At 44.3% G+C, this 16540-nt stretch overlaps 1 protein-coding gene across 3 annotated transcripts; it reads right to left on the bottom strand.

Annotated features, from left to right (window-relative positions):
- Nucleotides 1-792: 792 nt before the first annotated feature.
- LOC144953544 (uncharacterized) lies at nucleotides 793-13390 on the bottom strand. Of its 3 annotated transcripts, none has more exons than XM_078884093.1 (3): nucleotides 13329-13390; nucleotides 12827-12912; nucleotides 793-6244 (listed from the first exon to the last, which is right to left on the bottom strand). In XM_078884093.1, the coding sequence occupies exon 3, from the start codon at nucleotides 6202-6204 to the stop codon at nucleotides 4204-4206; it is 2001 nt and encodes a 666-aa protein (XP_078740219.1). In that variant the 5' UTR covers nucleotides 6205-6244; nucleotides 12827-12912; nucleotides 13329-13390; the 3' UTR covers nucleotides 793-4203. The 3 variants fall into 3 exon arrangements, with proteins under 3 accessions (XP_078740219.1, XP_078740220.1, XP_078740218.1); XM_078884094.1 differs by lacking the exon at nucleotides 13329-13390 and adding an exon at nucleotides 13200-13242; XM_078884092.1 differs by lacking the exon at nucleotides 13329-13390 and having other exon boundaries at nucleotides 12827-12949.
- Nucleotides 13391-16540: the final 3150 nt, after the last annotated feature.

Below are 16540 nucleotides of genomic sequence, written 5' to 3'. Positions count from 1 at the left end.
CCAGAGTTGTATTACCAATTGTGATAATACAATAAAAAGTGTAAATGTATAAAATGCAAATATATGGAATTAAGTAAATGTGTGTAACTATGCAAATTATTCAGCTTCATTGTCTAGGGTGTATTACCAATCATGATAATACAATAAAAAGTTTAATTATGCAAATGTATGGAATTCGGTAACTGTGTAGAGGACTAGTTGCGGACATGACGTCACGCTCGCTTCCAGGGGCGATGACGTCACGGGAGTTCGTGGCGGGGAGCGGAAACGTGAAGGGTGGGTGTTAGAACCAGGGGTGAGAAGGTCTGTAGAAAGGCCAGCGAAAGCGCTAAGAGTGGCTGCACTCCTCGGCCGGCCGAAGTTGGATCAGCCCTCGGCCGGCACAGAGGAGGCAGCCCGGACAGCCAGCCGAGCCAAGGAACAGACCGTGGGGAAGGTCCGAGTAGAGGACCCAGCCTAGGACCCCTAACCCCTGGGAAAGTGTTCCACCCTTAATGTTAAGTTGGCGTAAGCCCTTAATAAAACACCGACATAAGCTCTTACTTGGAAACTTGCCTCCGAGTCGTCCGACACTTCTCAACAAATGTATGCAATTATGCAAATTAGGTTCAGCTTCGTTGTCTAGGGTTGTATTACCAATTGTGATAATACAATGATTCTCGCTTTAACTTTTACTGATTCTGTTTTAGTGTAATTCTGTCAGGTCTCAGAATTCAGATCTCACCGCAGGATACAGTTCTTACAATTAAGATTATTGTGCATTAACTTAGGAAGGAACCAATCAGATTCTTCTATGTTAAGCAACTTTAATATCTAAAAACACTCTAATATGCGAACACACTTATGATCAGAATCGTCAACACCGTACTCCTGAAAATGTCCTACTCATTGATCCGTACAATTAACCCTCTATGGTTACATTTGTTAAAACTGAGTAACAGAATAATCGGCTAACTCCTCAGAGTAGCGCGACCATACACAGCGATAGGAAAAGTCATTAAAGAAATGATAATCTTCATTCGAAACGTGCTAAAGAAATATGCCTAATGGCAAAAGTAGACAAATGAATTAATTGGTAAGATTATGCAAATGTAATAAACGACTTCCACGATGACTCTGGACTGGTGTCATTTATTAATAGAATGTCTGCACAGCTCCGCACTCTCTCAGGGCAGTTCTCTTGCTTTCCCGTCCGCTGCTGCGCTCCATCTTCCTCTCGCTTTCTCTCCCCGTTCACGCCGCTAGCTGTCGGCGTGCCCGGAGAGGATACGGCTTTGCTGGAGGTTCGCCACATGGTCGTTGGCGAGAGGTAGAGCTGTGATGCAGTCCGGACCCGAGGCTCCCACACCGACCCCAAGTCCTCTCCTGCCTCCGCTTATATTCCCCCCGGCGGAGCTGAGCTCCGCCTACGGCCACGCCCCCTCGTGGAACCCTCTCGATGGTTCCCGAATATTCCCCGTAGCTCCGCCCGTTACCCTTGGCCGAGATTGAATTCCTACTCCAGATTGGATACCGGTTACCCAGCGGTGGCCGTGCAAATATCCCCTGTAACCCCCAGGTGGCGCTCACTCATTACACAATTAACAAAATGTCCTGAAGCAAGTGTGTGTGCTAGGGTGCCTGTTTGGCTAACAGATGCTTATTAATTGGCTAATGGGACATCAATTAATTCGCGGGAAAGATTTTGTGATCAAAAGAAAAATCTCAACACAACAGTATTCCTGTGAGTTTGTAGATTCGTAACATAGATGCTTATAAATGTTTAGTGTGTCATCAACTAATGTATTAGTAAGGCTATGCAATTAATGAAATCAAATGGCTAAAATACTTCTAAACCACCGTATTCATGTAACGCAATGGACAGATCAATGCTTTTCACGATCGTCTATTAGTTAACGCACTACCTTGGGATGCCAACCCTTTTCGAAACCAAGATAACTTTTTGGAACAATCTTTATAGTACCAAGCGTGTTATGTGTCTGGGTGTCTTCATGCTAACTATTGAGTTAGCGGCTTCCGAGGTGCAGTGTTCCTTGTACAGAAAACCTCAGGCCTCCAGCAGGGGCGCTGGGTTGGCGTGTGTCAAACACATGGCGCTCTCGGCTGCTTTGTCAGTCTCTCTCCACCGCTGGGGTGGTTGCCAAGTCGGCACGCTGGTCACGCTGTCGACGGTGCCCGTGCTGGCAGGGATGATGGGTTTGGCTCCGTCTGCGTCGATGTGCGCGATGATCCCGTCACCAGACACTGCTCGCAGCTCGTCCGCTGGTTGCCGCACGTCACCCCCCTTGGCACCAGACACTGTTGATCCTTGTAGACTGTGGAGCGACTTGGACAGACAGCACCTGTCGTCTCCCCCACCCCCCTCTAGAGTCCTCTTCCAGTTGTCTGTACGACTCGTGCTGCACAGAGGACACGCTACAGATCAAGTTATATCGTTCCATGTCAGTCTCTGATCCGACCCTCAACTAAACTTCGCCTGTGGGTTGTGATTTAAAGGGGCACTCTCACGAATAGCGGTTTTCCCTCGAAGGGTTGACTTTGATTGGAGCAATCGGAATGATTGTCACTCTATGATCGCATGTGTTGGTTGTACACAGCGACCTCGCCACCGGGAATAGTAATGCCACAGCACTCTTCCCCACGTTTGTATTGTAAGACTGCGAGTACCAGCCTTGGCTGGCAGAATCTCTCAATGACACAAAAATGTTTTAAAAACTCTCCGTGATGCGTGGCTTCTGCCGATACAGAGCTCCCTATCAATTTGCCAGTCACGAGAAAATCCCCGGAGCCTGCCACTCGCAGTACTGATTTCTGTTGTTGCGTTCTTGCTTAGATCTGAATTTTTCCACCTCAGGCACTTTCTTATGACAAAGGGGCAGCTGTTTTCCTTTTGAAATCGCTTGGGCTATTTGTTGTCCGGATGTCTTTATTACCACGTTTCCGTTCACGTTTTGGGCAGCGTTCCCCACGCTCCCATCACGGGTTGGAAGTGTTACATTTTTTTCGCCTCAGACTCAAAAAGGGGCGCTCTGGCATTTGAAGTCGTGACCTATTGTGCACGGGTGTGCTTGCTGTAATCATGTTTTCTGTCCTCTCAACACAGGTTGGAAGTTAAACAATTTTTATTTATTTTACACCTGTTATAGCTTGGTACCGTACCACTTTCCAGTTGACTCGGCAAGCGACTCAAAGTACGTTTTGAGCAGCGTTCACAACACTCGCGTCGCGCTTTGTAATTCTTGATTGGTATTTTATATTTTAGGGGGAGGCGCCCCCTGCATACGTAATTTACTGCTACCATGTTTTGTTAGCTAATGGAAGACAAAGGCGGTTGGTGAGGCTCTGATCCTGTGGAATACATATTATCTTGGTCGTGTGATTGACCCTAGGTCTAAAACTTTCATAACTATTATTTGGTTCATGCTTAACCTTTGTTCCCCGTCTGTATCGCCAAGGATTCTTGCTTCTTATTATCAAGTTATATTTTGATATCCCGAGCTTGAAGATATAAGATTCTAACTTTACTGTTGTATTTTAAAAAACCCCAGTCAGCTCGTAATGATTAACTACCCTTGGGTGGATTTCGCTGTCGGGGGAGGTTCGTGACTCCTGCTGTTTCCATCTTATGTTTGTTTTATTGTGGGTTGTTTCCTTTATGGAGGCCTTCTCTTGAAGTCAACTTGGGATTCCCGCAGAATATGATCCCCCCTTTGGGTTTGGCGTTTTTTATTACATTATATGACTTCTCAGTAGGCTTGTTATCCTCCAGCTGTCTTTTGTGTGGCAAGTCAGGAGGAAACAGGGGAGGGGTGAGGGTGACTCACCCTTTCCGTGCCCCAGCTCGACAACCCGATCAAAATTATTAAAAAATATATGCAGAATCACTCTTAATATACATTTTTGGAAAAGGTATACAGACAACATGCTCTTCAAATGTTTGTGATAAGATATGATACAAAACTCTGAGTTACTGAGGCGAATAAGCAAGCACCATATAAATGCTAATATTATTATAACATAGTGAATGCTTGGGAGCTTATTGGTTCTGGCTCCTGGTGAGAAACCTACCCAACCCACAGGTCCGCAAATGCTGGCTGCTCTTACTCTGCAGGTTGAACCTAGGAATTGAGAGTTCAACTTCACGTTATTTTCATTAAAGGCCTGTGACAAAGGTGAATCTATTGGAGCTTCATTGTCTCAAGCTCACACATCTACCGGGTCTCCATTTGACTTTGTATTGTCTAAAAAGTCCACCCACACCTCAACGTCCACAAACTCCTGGGAGTTGCCTCGCTCTGCCTCACAGTCAGAATTCTCCTCCTGCTTCACGTTGCCTCCATCGATGTGAAGGTCCAATATTGGAGTTGAATCTTCATGTTCACATTTTATCATCACTTCTTCACTCTTCACCATCACTTCTTCACATTTGACCTTCACTTCATCACTCATCACCATCACTTCTTCACATTTTACTTTCACTTCTTCGCTCCTCACCATCACTTCTTCACATTTCACCTTCGCCTCTTCAAATTTCACCTTGATACATTTGATAGTGTCCAAGCTAGTATTAACTTCTGGTTCTTTATTCAGGAGGGATGGGCTCATTGCAGCACTTTGACTTTCACAAGTCGATTTCAGACTACACTCCTTGGGGATGTTCTGATGCCTGTGTGTTCTCTGGTGTCTATGAAGATGTGGTGAATGTGAAAATGCCTTCCCGCAAACAGTGCACTTGAAGGGTTTATCCCCTGTGTGTATTCTCTGGTGTATTTTAAGATTTGAGGACTCTGAAAATGCCTTCTCACACACAGTGCACTTGAAGGGTTTCTCTCCTGTGTGTGTTTTCAGGTGGCACTGAAGAACTGATGACCGTCCAAATGCCTTCTCACACACAGTGCACTTGAAGGGTTTCTCTCCTGTATGTTTCCTCTGGTGCCTTTGAAGACTTGATGACTCTGTAAACACCTTCCCACATACACTGCACTTGAAGGGTGTCTCTCCTGTGTGTGTTGTCTGGTGTATTTTAAGATATGCTGACTCTGAAAATGCCTTCCCACACACACTGCACTTGAAGGGTTTCTCTCCTGTGTGCGTTCTCTGGTGTTTTTTAAGTTGTGCTGACTCTGAAAATGCCTTCTCACACACAGTGCACTTGAAGGGTTTCTCTCCTGTGTGTGTTCTCTGGTGTTTTTTAAGATTTGATGACTTTGCAAATGCCTTCTCACACATACTGCACTTAAAGGGTTTCTCTCCCGTGTGTGTTCTCTGGTGGATCTGAAGATATGATGACAATGCAAACGCTTTCCTGCACACACTGCACTGGAAGGGTTTCTCTCCTGTGTGTGTTGTCTGGTGTAGTTTAAGATGTGATGAATATGCAAATGCTTTCAAGCACAAATTGCACCTGAAGGGGTTATCTCCCGTGTGTGTTCTCTGGTGTATAGTAAGATATGATGACTGTGCAAATGCCTTCTCACACACATTGCACTTGAAAGATTTCTCTCCTGTGTGTGTTCTCTGGTGTTTTTTAAGATTTGATGACTTTGAAAATGCCTTCTCACACACACTGCACTTGAAAGGTTTCTCTCCTGTGTGTGTTCTCTGGTGGCTGTGGAGATCTGATGACTGTGCAAATGCTTTCCTACACACACTGCACTGGAAGGGTTTCTCTCCTGTGTGTGTTGTCTGGTGTAGTTTAAGATGTGATGAATCTGCAAATGCTTTCGAGCACAAAGTGCACCTGAAGGGGTTATCTCCCGTATGTGTTCTCTGGTGTATTGTAAGATATGACGACTGTGCAAATGATTTCTCACATACATTGCACTTGAAAGATTTCTCTCCTGTGTGTGTTCTCTGGTGTCTTTTAAGATGTGATGACCATGCAAATGCCTTATCACACACAGTGCACTTGAAGGGGTTCTCTCCCGTGTGTGTTCTCTGGTGGCTCTGAAGATTTGATGACTCTGTAAATGCCTTCTCACACACAGTGCACTTGAAAGGTTTCTCTCCTGTGTGTGTTCTCTGGTGTTTTTTAAGATTTGATGACTTTGCAAATGCCTTCTCACACACAGTGCACTTCAAAGGTTTCTCTCCTGTGTGAGTTCTCTGGTGCTGTGTCAAATTTCCAGGACGATCCGTGCTGTTTGCATACTGGTCGCATTGTTTCCTTTTTGTACCGAGCTGCGCTGAGTGACTTTGCTCCATCAGACCAATCCCGCAGAGGAAGCGTCAGAGGAAGCGTCAGCTGCCGACAGAAAAACATGTCCACACCATCTTCATCAGTATCGAGGCACAGAGGAATGAATATATACAGTCACATATAATATACACGTCTATACATATTCATAATGAAGTTGAAAATATTCCCCAATTCATAAAACGGGCTGTTAAGGCACACAATGAGAGGGCAAATGGTCATAAATGCCTGGATGCCCTAGTATCTTCAAAATGAATGTTTACCAAAAACTCCAAGCACACAATTTCGGCTGTCTAGCTATGAAAGGAATATTTAAGAAAAAATCAGCTAACATAGCAAAGTGTGTTGAAAATAATACTATTTGTATTATGCAAATATGCATAAATTAATGTTCAATCGAAACTTTGAGGTGTAAAGCCAGGCTGAGATTTGCTTGAATGCTCGGATGAACAGATCTAACTTCAGCTGCATGTGCTGAGATATTTTCCTGACCGTTTCCATTCTTACAAAAAGTTCCAGAGGAAAACTAAAATAAACTATTCTATTTATTTTAGCTCCTTGTTGAATAGTTAATATACTTTACTGCAAATACAAATTTGACACTGTCACACACTGGCATGGTAAAAAGGTGGTGGTGTCCAGAACCACGCCTGGCCACCTTCATCTGCTCAGTATTAATGCTTCCTCACTTCACCATGTAATTAATTTAAGATTAATCAAAATAGCAGAGGTCCCCAATAAGTTCAGCTTTCACTTACACCATGAAACACGATTTTTGTCTCTGGGTAGCAAGTGTTATTTTTTTATTGGTTATTCCTAAAAAGTATTCCCCACAAACTTTGCTTTTGTGACCAGGACTTTACATTAAGGAATGAAACAAATGCATATGTTTTCTTATTGAAAATAGGTAAATTTCAAAATATCAGTCCTGGTCACAAAAGCAAGGTTTGTGAGAAGTCATTTTCTGTACTTTTGAGGCATAATCAATTAGGAAATAACACTTACTACCCAGGAACCAAAAAAATGTGTTACACAGTGCTATTAATGGAGTGGATTATTAACTTTGCTTTTGTGTCCTGGTCACAAAAGCAAAGTTTGTGGGGGAATATAAATTGTACGTACTTTTGAGGCATAAGCAATTAGAAAATAACACGTACTACCCAGGGACAAAAATATATATTTTTGTTACGCAGTGTTATCAATCATGTTTGCTGTCGGTGATAATCAAACTAATTGTTGAGTTCATAATGCAGTAAAATAACTGCACTACAGCTCCCGACAAAAATAATCTCTTAAATACATACATTTAACATGGATCATTAACATATTCTATTTAAAAAAATCCACCATTCATGACGAAATAGAAGTAAGCTTATCACAATGCTAATGCCATGATAGGTGCAATTTAAGGCCATGTAAGTGTGGACTCCTTGTCAGCAGATAATGGGAATGATCCAGGTGTCAAGGGATAACTGACAGATGAACCAACTGTGCTCCCCACTGTCTTGCTGGGTTTTAGGAACCCAGCGTTCCACTCATTCATGTGGGCGTCGCTCTCCCTACCTTATGGTTGTTGCAGAGCAAATATATCTTAACTGCCTTGCAGCATACCTCACGGGCCTCCTCCAGAGGCCAATATTGACATGACTGATCCCAGTCATCGGCGATTCCAATCACCTCCACATCCTCCAATCTCTTCTCTAGCCAATGCCATGCCTGTTTAGCCCCTAATATATGGACTAACAGAAGCTGCTTGAGCATGCGGTAACTGGAAATGCGGGATTCATGACTGAACCAATGCAGCCTAGCCTGTCAAAGAGACTCATGATTATATTCTATATTTATATATGAAGGATCTGTAAGCTTAATACAAAACAGTCTGGTTGAATTAAGGATGAATCATAGGCACTCCAGCCTTCATTGTATAAGCCAGCACAGATGGTCATTTAAATAAGAGGGTCGCGGTGGCAACACACTGAGTCGGACGGTCCAGGCCTCCCTTTTCCTGGCGACAGACTCGAGCTCAACCTGGGGAATTCCAAAGTGTTCCCAGGCCACTGCCTGATTATTCATGGAGAGTTGAGCAGGTGCAGTGTTGTATGACATTAAATTCCCAGGCAGGTGATTTATTTTTGTCGAACATTTGCAAGGCCCCATTTCATGATGGAATTATCAAGCCACAGAACAAGATTCCCTAATTCCATCTCATTAAGTAGCCATTACCAGATCATCAGCAGATGTAACATGGTTGACCAGCAGGGTACAATCCTTTAACTATAACCAGGCATCGATTAGCGTATCATTGTAACCGTAACGAATGCAATGGTTTTCATATGACCATTGAGAGCTTCTCAAACTACATAGTTATTGAAGATGCTATGTAACGTAAAGCATGGGGCCAGAGTGAATTTCTGTCACAAGCCAAGTTGAAGAGGAAATGGCTCCGACTCCTGGTCACGCAGGTTTAGACCATCCTGCCCAATATCATACAAATCCTCAAATAATGTGAACAGAGGCATAGATTTGAAAACAAATAACCCAAAGCCCCAAGCCTCTTCATGGTATTATGGGCCTTAATTAAATCAAGAATGCAGATATCTAATTTCTGTTGAAAATCCGTACGCCTTTGCTGTTGTCAATAGACAGAAAATACAGCAGTCCCTTGTATATAGTGGAGGTTATGTTCTTGGAAATTGCAGCGCGAAAGCTAAAAGCGCGATATTCAATACTTAAGCCTTACTGGAGTGATGGCGTTAGGTAAATGTCAACTAAAATTTCCAACATCACAATTGAAGTACTGTATTCCAAATAAACTAAGCAATTTAAATAAACATGGAGAAACTGTATACAAAAAATATTCAAAGACAAAAAAATAGTATAAATCTATGAAGATAAATCAGACTTTGCGCTTGTGTAGATTTTTTTGTGAATCAAATTGCGCCAAGACACCCCAAACTTTCCACGTGTACTCACGGGTGAGTTCGTGCGTTTTTTGCACTATTTTTAGCTTACCTGCTCACACCTTCAATACCTAGACCACTTGCACACACCCCCTCCCCTTGCTCCTTACCTCCCTCCCTCCCTCTCTTTTTCTTGCCATGTGTTAAAGCCCGGGGCATTCTCACTACTTCCAGTTTGCTATAAATGCAAAAACATTATGACATTTCATATACTACAATTCACGCACTCACCATAACATAAGTGTCTTCACTGCACTGCTATATTTGTTCTCATATTTACCACGTTATCCTTCCCTATTATCAGCCCTGCGTTTTTGCTACCAAATGCATCCACTTCCGGCTCCTTACTGTCCTCTCTGCACGTGCACAGCTCACCTCTAACACCCACTGCAATATTTACGTAGCAGCATTACTGACCTCCTACATAAATATAGATGTTATACAACAGCTACGACTAAATACGTCAAGTCTACATCGCCTGGTAAGGAATAAAAAGCATGCAAATACGCGCACTAGCGTTAAAATAATCATATGTACACACACCACCACACACATACAATTAATACCCACGTCAAGCACTGCAAACAATTATTTCGTTCCTTTGCGGCTGTCTTTACATTCCTACAATGATTACACATTCAACTATAATTTCCTTAATCTCTATATAGCATTCACTCACACACTTTGACCTCTACCTATAATGTTCCTCGCAAAAAACGTGCGCTTCTCTTCACCAAAGCCGATTACAATAATTGATGCCATTCGTGCAAGTGCTGCAATGGCTGCACCTAGAGCTAATGAAACGCCTCAACACAAAGTTATACAGCATGCTGCCTGTGCTGCACCTACAGATTATGAATATCCTGAACACTAAGAAGTAAGAGCATGTTGCCAGGGCTGCGCTGGCTGCACCTATTGATAATGACACTCCTGAACACCAAGAAACAGGACGACATGCTGCCAGTCTTGCGATGGCTGCACCTACAGCTTATGTAACTCCAGTACAGCAAGAAGCAAGACAGTATGCGACCAGTGCTGCTATGTATGCACCTACATCGAATGCAAATCATCAACAGCAATGAGCTACACAGAAAATTAACACAGCATAAATGGTTGCTGCCACAGCTAATTAAACTCCAGTCCACCAACAAGCAAGGTAGATTGCAAACAGCACTACAATGGCTGCAACCAGGTGCCTACCCTGCAGCCAAAAATAAGTCTTTTCCACACATTCCTCACTTCAATTAATCTTCCGATTCATTAGTTGCCATTGGTTCCACGTCTACTTCTTGCAGATACTACCATGCAATGACATGGAAAGGAGACCCTCCAGGGCTATGCTGCAACTGTACCATGTTCTTTGGGTCTTTTGGTAAAGTCACGTAGATAGGTTCAAAGAAAATAACAAAAAACTACGTTTCGATCGCAACACAAGTGGTTGTCATCACGAAAATGGGTTAGCCTCGAAAGGCAAACTGTTTATAAAGGTTTACATAGGGGGGCATAGCCCAAGTGTGTCAGCAGCATCAGCAGCATGGGCGGGGCAGCAATGCCAATGCAGCAGCAATGCCAATGCAGTATGTTAATATGAGATCGGTGAGCGGCCTCCACGGCAAGCGCGCTGAGGTGGCTATGTTAATGTGAGAGATTAGCATGTTAATACTGGTAGGAACCTCCTGGTTACACCAGCCCACAGGGGATTATTGTGTCCGTCCGTCTTGCAGGGAGAGGCTGGGTGGGCAGGGAGGGGCTAGGTGGGGAGGGGAGGGTGGGGAGGGGTTGGGTGGGGCTGGGTGGGGGGTGGGAGGGGTGGGGCTGGGTGGGGAGGTGCTGGTCACCCCGTGGTGCCCTTATAAAACTCAATGTTTAACCTACTCACGACGGCTTGTGCCCGCCCTCACAGTCGGGCATATTTGCGGAATACACCACGCCACCGTTGACCCTGGCCATTCACCGAGCAACCCAACGTTCCTACCAGCTCCCTCCGCAGGAATGTGTTGTAAGATCGCAGAGCCGCCACCACCTCTAGATTGGCGGAAGGTGGCTGTGTTAGTGTGAGAAATTTTACCTGTTCATGTAAAATCGGAGAGCTGAAAATAATAGCTCACATCGGAAGATGGTAGGATGGGAACATCACTGAAACTGGTTGATAACGTCCTTCCAAGGATTGTTAAGTGTGTACCGATCTTCTCAGTTGAAATTGGGTCTTTGTCTGAAAAAATGGATGGCTTCATGAACGAATCTTTGTTGATAGCCAGTGGGTTTGCAAAGTACTTTCGTCTTAGAGAAATTAATTTCGCATGAGCCCACCGCATTAAGACAATGATCAGCCATGGCCGGGGTATTTGTCCTACCGTGTTTCAGAGCTGCCTTATGTTCACGAACGCGGTACGATACATGTCGCTTAGTTTCCCCAATGTAACTACTGCTGCAGACACAGCTTAGTTTGTAGACACCGGGGTATTTCATGTCAGGGATCACATCCCAAAGAATATTAATTCCTGCAGTCACGAAAGCTTTAAGTCAAGATTTAACTGTACTATGGTTCAGCTGTCTACAATTAATGACCATCCTGAGCCTATTCATGTATTGATACCTGCCAACACTACCTATGCAAGCCAATTCCAAAACAACAATAGAAGATATAACTCATGCTTCAAAATTACATGTTTTGGCACCAACCAACTCATCCCAACATCTGGCTACATGCCCACATTTAAAGTGCAGGGCCAGGTACATAATCGCATTGGCAGTCTGCTGCCACTATCTAATGACCAACCTACATTACCACAGATCTACTTGCATGTCTGACAATAGGTGACAGGCTCAACAGCATTGCAACAATGTCATCAACACCAAGATGCAAGTCCTGTAAGGTGATGATGGCTACAATTTTCTACTTCGCCTAACTGACCCAGCAACAGGCTTGCCAACACAAAAGAAGATTTCTGCCATGGACTTCTTTGTCTTCAGGATCATGGTGCGAATCGGCAGCTTCAATCTCTTCTTGATATGCAAAGAGCTCTTTCACCAATTTGCTGTCGACATGTATGCCAAAATTGAAACTTCATTCGATTAAACCCACCAAATGGCAAACATCCAACATTGTCTATCCTGAAGCTCTCCAAGGGCAACGGATTTAAAAGCTGTCCTCATTATGAAAGAAACAAGCCCTGCGATTGTATACCACAACCAAAAAACTGTGACAATATACACATTTACAGAATCCATTGGCAGAATTCAATCATTGTAATAAAACCAGCATTGCAAGATATTACTTTTAATTTTTGATTACTGAGACCTGTGCAAAGCCAGGTAACTTAGATAGTTCTGAATACGATACTTCCGATGATGTTTGTGCATGAGTGGGGAGCGGTAGTGCAATGGTTAGTGTGCTGCGTTATAAACCCATCAACCTGATCTATAGTCCCTGAGAGTCAAGCCACAACATTTGGCTGTCGCCTGATGAAGCTGGTTGTAATTTCTGGCGAAACGTCGTACTCAAATTGTACATTTTGTGGCTTGGCTTCCCAACATACAACAAGTGTGCTGTACTTGTGACAAATTGGCCACGTCTTGTTTACGTGACAACCCTTACTAGTTGGCTGTGTCGGGTGGTGGCGGGTTTAACGACACATTTATGTAGTTAGACGATCTAACCCAAACAAACCTGTATTATGGATGTATATTTAGAGTTTGCAAGTCTCTCTCTCCCCGTGGTCGCGTGGATTTTCCTCCGGATCCTCCAGGTTTTCCCTGCACATTTAGAGTCAACATCACCACGCGTTTAGAGTATTTGACATACATTTTACACATTTCCACACGTTAAAAACCACTTTGTTGTGGACAGGTCGCTTCTGAAAAAGAGCGTTGTAGCTCAAGTGGGCTATGCCTGGTAAAATAAAACTGAAGAAATGTTTTGAAAGAATAAAAAGTTTCAAAGTAGTGAGCCAGGTGAAGACAAATGAAACTTAAGCAGAGAATTAAAGCAAATGCAATCAGGCGAGGGCAGGAGGCAAGGCCCCGCGTTGTAATGTTCCAACCTGGACATCGATTCCGTACTCGCTGCTCCTCAATTGATATCCCTACGAGAGAGATAGAGGAGCGAGGCTCTACCTGGGTAAACAACAACAACCACCACCACAACAATAACTACGATGTGAACTTCTCACCTCGGATCTCAGTGAGCGCGCAGAACAGCAGCTTCCTTGAACTTCCTGGTATCTCGAGACGTCACGCGGCAGCAGGAGGTGACATGACGTCACTTGCGGGGTTCAATATACAATCCCCTGACTCAGGGGTCTCAAACTCGCGGCCCGCGGGCCAATTGCGGCCCTCGGGACGATATTTTGTGGCCCCACCTTAATATGAAAGTTTAATGTTAGTGCGGCCCGCGAGTTTTACATTGTAGCAACCCCGCTGTTAGCTGCTGTGTGGGACAATGTTATGATGTTCTGGTTTCCTACTGTGTGCCTGTCCAGTGCATGTGAGTGACATGGGGGGCGGGGTCGTGTGTGTGTGTGTTTGTGTACGTGTGAGAGTGAGCCGGGAGAGAAAAGAGTGGCTTTGGATGTGCGGAGAGCAGGAGGGTGAAATTCATAGTTTTCCGCCCTCTTTCGCGCAGGTCATGATGTATCCAGTGCTTCATTTGTAAATCACAAGGTGCCAGAACGCTAAGTACATATGACAGCGCAGGTACGACGAGCACAGGGCCCGGAATGCACATACAACGATGCTTAAAACAGCACACACATGCCACTTACAATGCAGTGGGACTTATTTAGGCTATACTGCAGTGACGGTATCAGTCTTTGTGTCAGTGATTAATAAAGTGGCATCTTGAGCAAAGGCGACTTCTGTGTCCAGCAGAGAAAACGAACGGAACACACACACACACAATTTGTTAAATTGAAGGCAAATGCAAGGGACACCACGGCTCCTTTACGCAAACGCTGCGCTGTGAGGTTTTTGGAGCTTCTTTACGCAGACGGATTATTCTAAACCGCAGCAGTTCATAACACGTCATTGAGCTAATATCTATATTTTACAGTCTGGGCTGTTTTACATTATTATTTACACCAGATATGTGTGGATGAATTTTAATGATTTAAATTCTCTCATCCTCTGGTGGTGACATTTACTCACCGAGCCACAGACTGTACATGACGATGTGCATAATTATTTTGATTCATCTTAGAAGTCTGCATTTGTTATTATTTTATGAAATTGTGATGCTGTTGTTAAGAAAGCTTTATATATAACTTATTAGATTATCTTGTTATTGCGTGGCCACAAATTAGTAATTCATCCACCGATGTCAACAGGGGCTCCGTAATTTTCTAGTGATTACATTATATTGTTATATTTTATTTTAATCATTTCTTTAATATTCATATTTTTTTCGATACGAGAGGTACCGGATCTGCTCAAATAATTCCCGGAACGCAGGCAAGCCAACACACCGGCACAAAGTAAGAACAAAAATGTATAGAAAAATGTGATGATGTGACTGAAGGCAGCGAAAGCCCCGACAGTGGCCAGCAGCATTTGAACCCCGTGGTCACACAATGACGCTGCCTCATATAGTCCTCTCCTCTCCCTCTTTCGGCTCTCCACTGTGCGCGCACCGGAGCGCGTCAAAGCGCAGATCCACAGCTCATCCCGGCTCAGATCCCCGTGCTTTGAACAGAGAAGCGTGTATAGTAGCAGCCGCTACAGCTGTGTCTGCCTGTGACTGGAGTGTGGGGACGAAATCTGATGGGAACGCATTACCCCCCCCCCCCCCATAATCTACGCATGTGTTGTTACCGGAAAAAGCGGAAATGACATGCATTTGCGGAAATTACATCTCCGTGCGTCGCTGGTTGGCTACACACTTGACTGAAACTTTATTGCGTGAGCGACAGCAAGTGGAATGAATATATATATCTTGTCACACAGCCCCAATCATGTCTTTTTTAAAGCCTGCAGTGAAGAGAAAAGTTGGTGACGAGCACAGACCGTGGCAGAGCGCATTTCTGACCTGTCAAGTGACATTTATGATCAACTGCGTGAGAAAGCCAAATTTTTCAATGCATACTCAGTCGCTCTTGACGAGAGTTCAGACATCACTGACACTGCCCAGCTCACAATATATGTCCCTGATGTTGATGACAATTTTGAAGTGATGGAGGAGTTGCTCACAGTAATTCCAATGCATGGCCACACCACCGCTCAGGAGATATTTTGCCAGCTGTGTGATGCCATTGTGAATGCTGGTTTGACATGGAAGAAGTTTGTTGGAATAACAACCGACGGAGCGCCATCAATGACAGGGAGGAAAAATAGACTGGTGGCACTTGTTCAAAGAAAACTAGAAGAGGAGGGTGTGGAGGAGGCCATTGCTCTTCACTGCATCATCCATCAGCAGGCCCTTTGCAGCAAATGCCTGAAGTTTGACAATGTGATGTCTGTTGTTGTGAAATGCATCAACCAAATCAGATCCAGGGGCTTAAAGCACCGGATGTTCCGTACTTTTTTAGAGGAAATGGAGTCAGAATATGAGGATGTGCTCTACTTCACCGATGTACGTTGGCTCAGCAGGGGAAACGTCTTGAAGATATTTTTTGAGTTGAGAGCAGAAGTGAAAGCCTTCATGGAGAAGGATGGGGTGGCTGTTCCTGTGCTAAGTGATCCCAAATGGCTCATGGACTGAGCTTTTCTTGTTGACATCACGCATGAGCTGAATGTACTGAACAAGAAGTTACAAGGCCAGGGGCAGCTCGTCAGTGCTGCCTATGACAACGTGAGAGCATTCTCCACAAAACTTGTGTTATGGAAAGCCCAGCTCTCTCAGACAAACCTTTGCCATTTCCCAGCATGCAAGGCACTCCTGAATGCAGGCACACCATTCATTGGTGAGAAGTATGTTGATGCCATTTTGAGGCTACAGGAGGAATTTGATCACAGATTTGCAGACTTCAAGACGCACAGAGACACTTTTCAAATTTTTGCGGATCCCTTCTCCTTTGATGTGCTTCAAATGGAGCTCATTGACCTGCAGTGCAACTCTGACCTCAAAGCCAAGTTCAGGGAGGTGAGTGGAAAAGAAGACAAGCTTGGGCAATTTTTGCGAGAATTGAACCCCAGCCTCCCTGAGCTTTCCCGAATGTTCAAGCGGACCATGTGCCTTTTTGGGAGCACATATTTGTGTGAAAAGCTCTTTTCCACCTTGAACTTCAATAAGTCCAAGTACAGGTCCAGACTTACTGATGATCATCTTCAAGCCATACTTAGGGTCTCAACTGCTTCCTCCCTCAAGCCAAATGTGGCTCAGCTATGTGAGAGGAAGCGCTGCCAGGTCTCTGGCAGCAAGAAGTAGGCAAGAAAAGCCATGTTCAGAAGA

This window comes from Lampetra fluviatilis, chromosome 78 (genome assembly GCF_964198595.1).
Source record: "Lampetra fluviatilis chromosome 78, kcLamFluv1.1, whole genome shotgun sequence".
In the NCBI taxonomy this organism is placed as follows: Eukaryota; Metazoa; Chordata; class Hyperoartia; order Petromyzontiformes; family Petromyzontidae; genus Lampetra; species Lampetra fluviatilis.
This window is presented reverse-complemented; position numbering and strand designations above follow the sequence as displayed.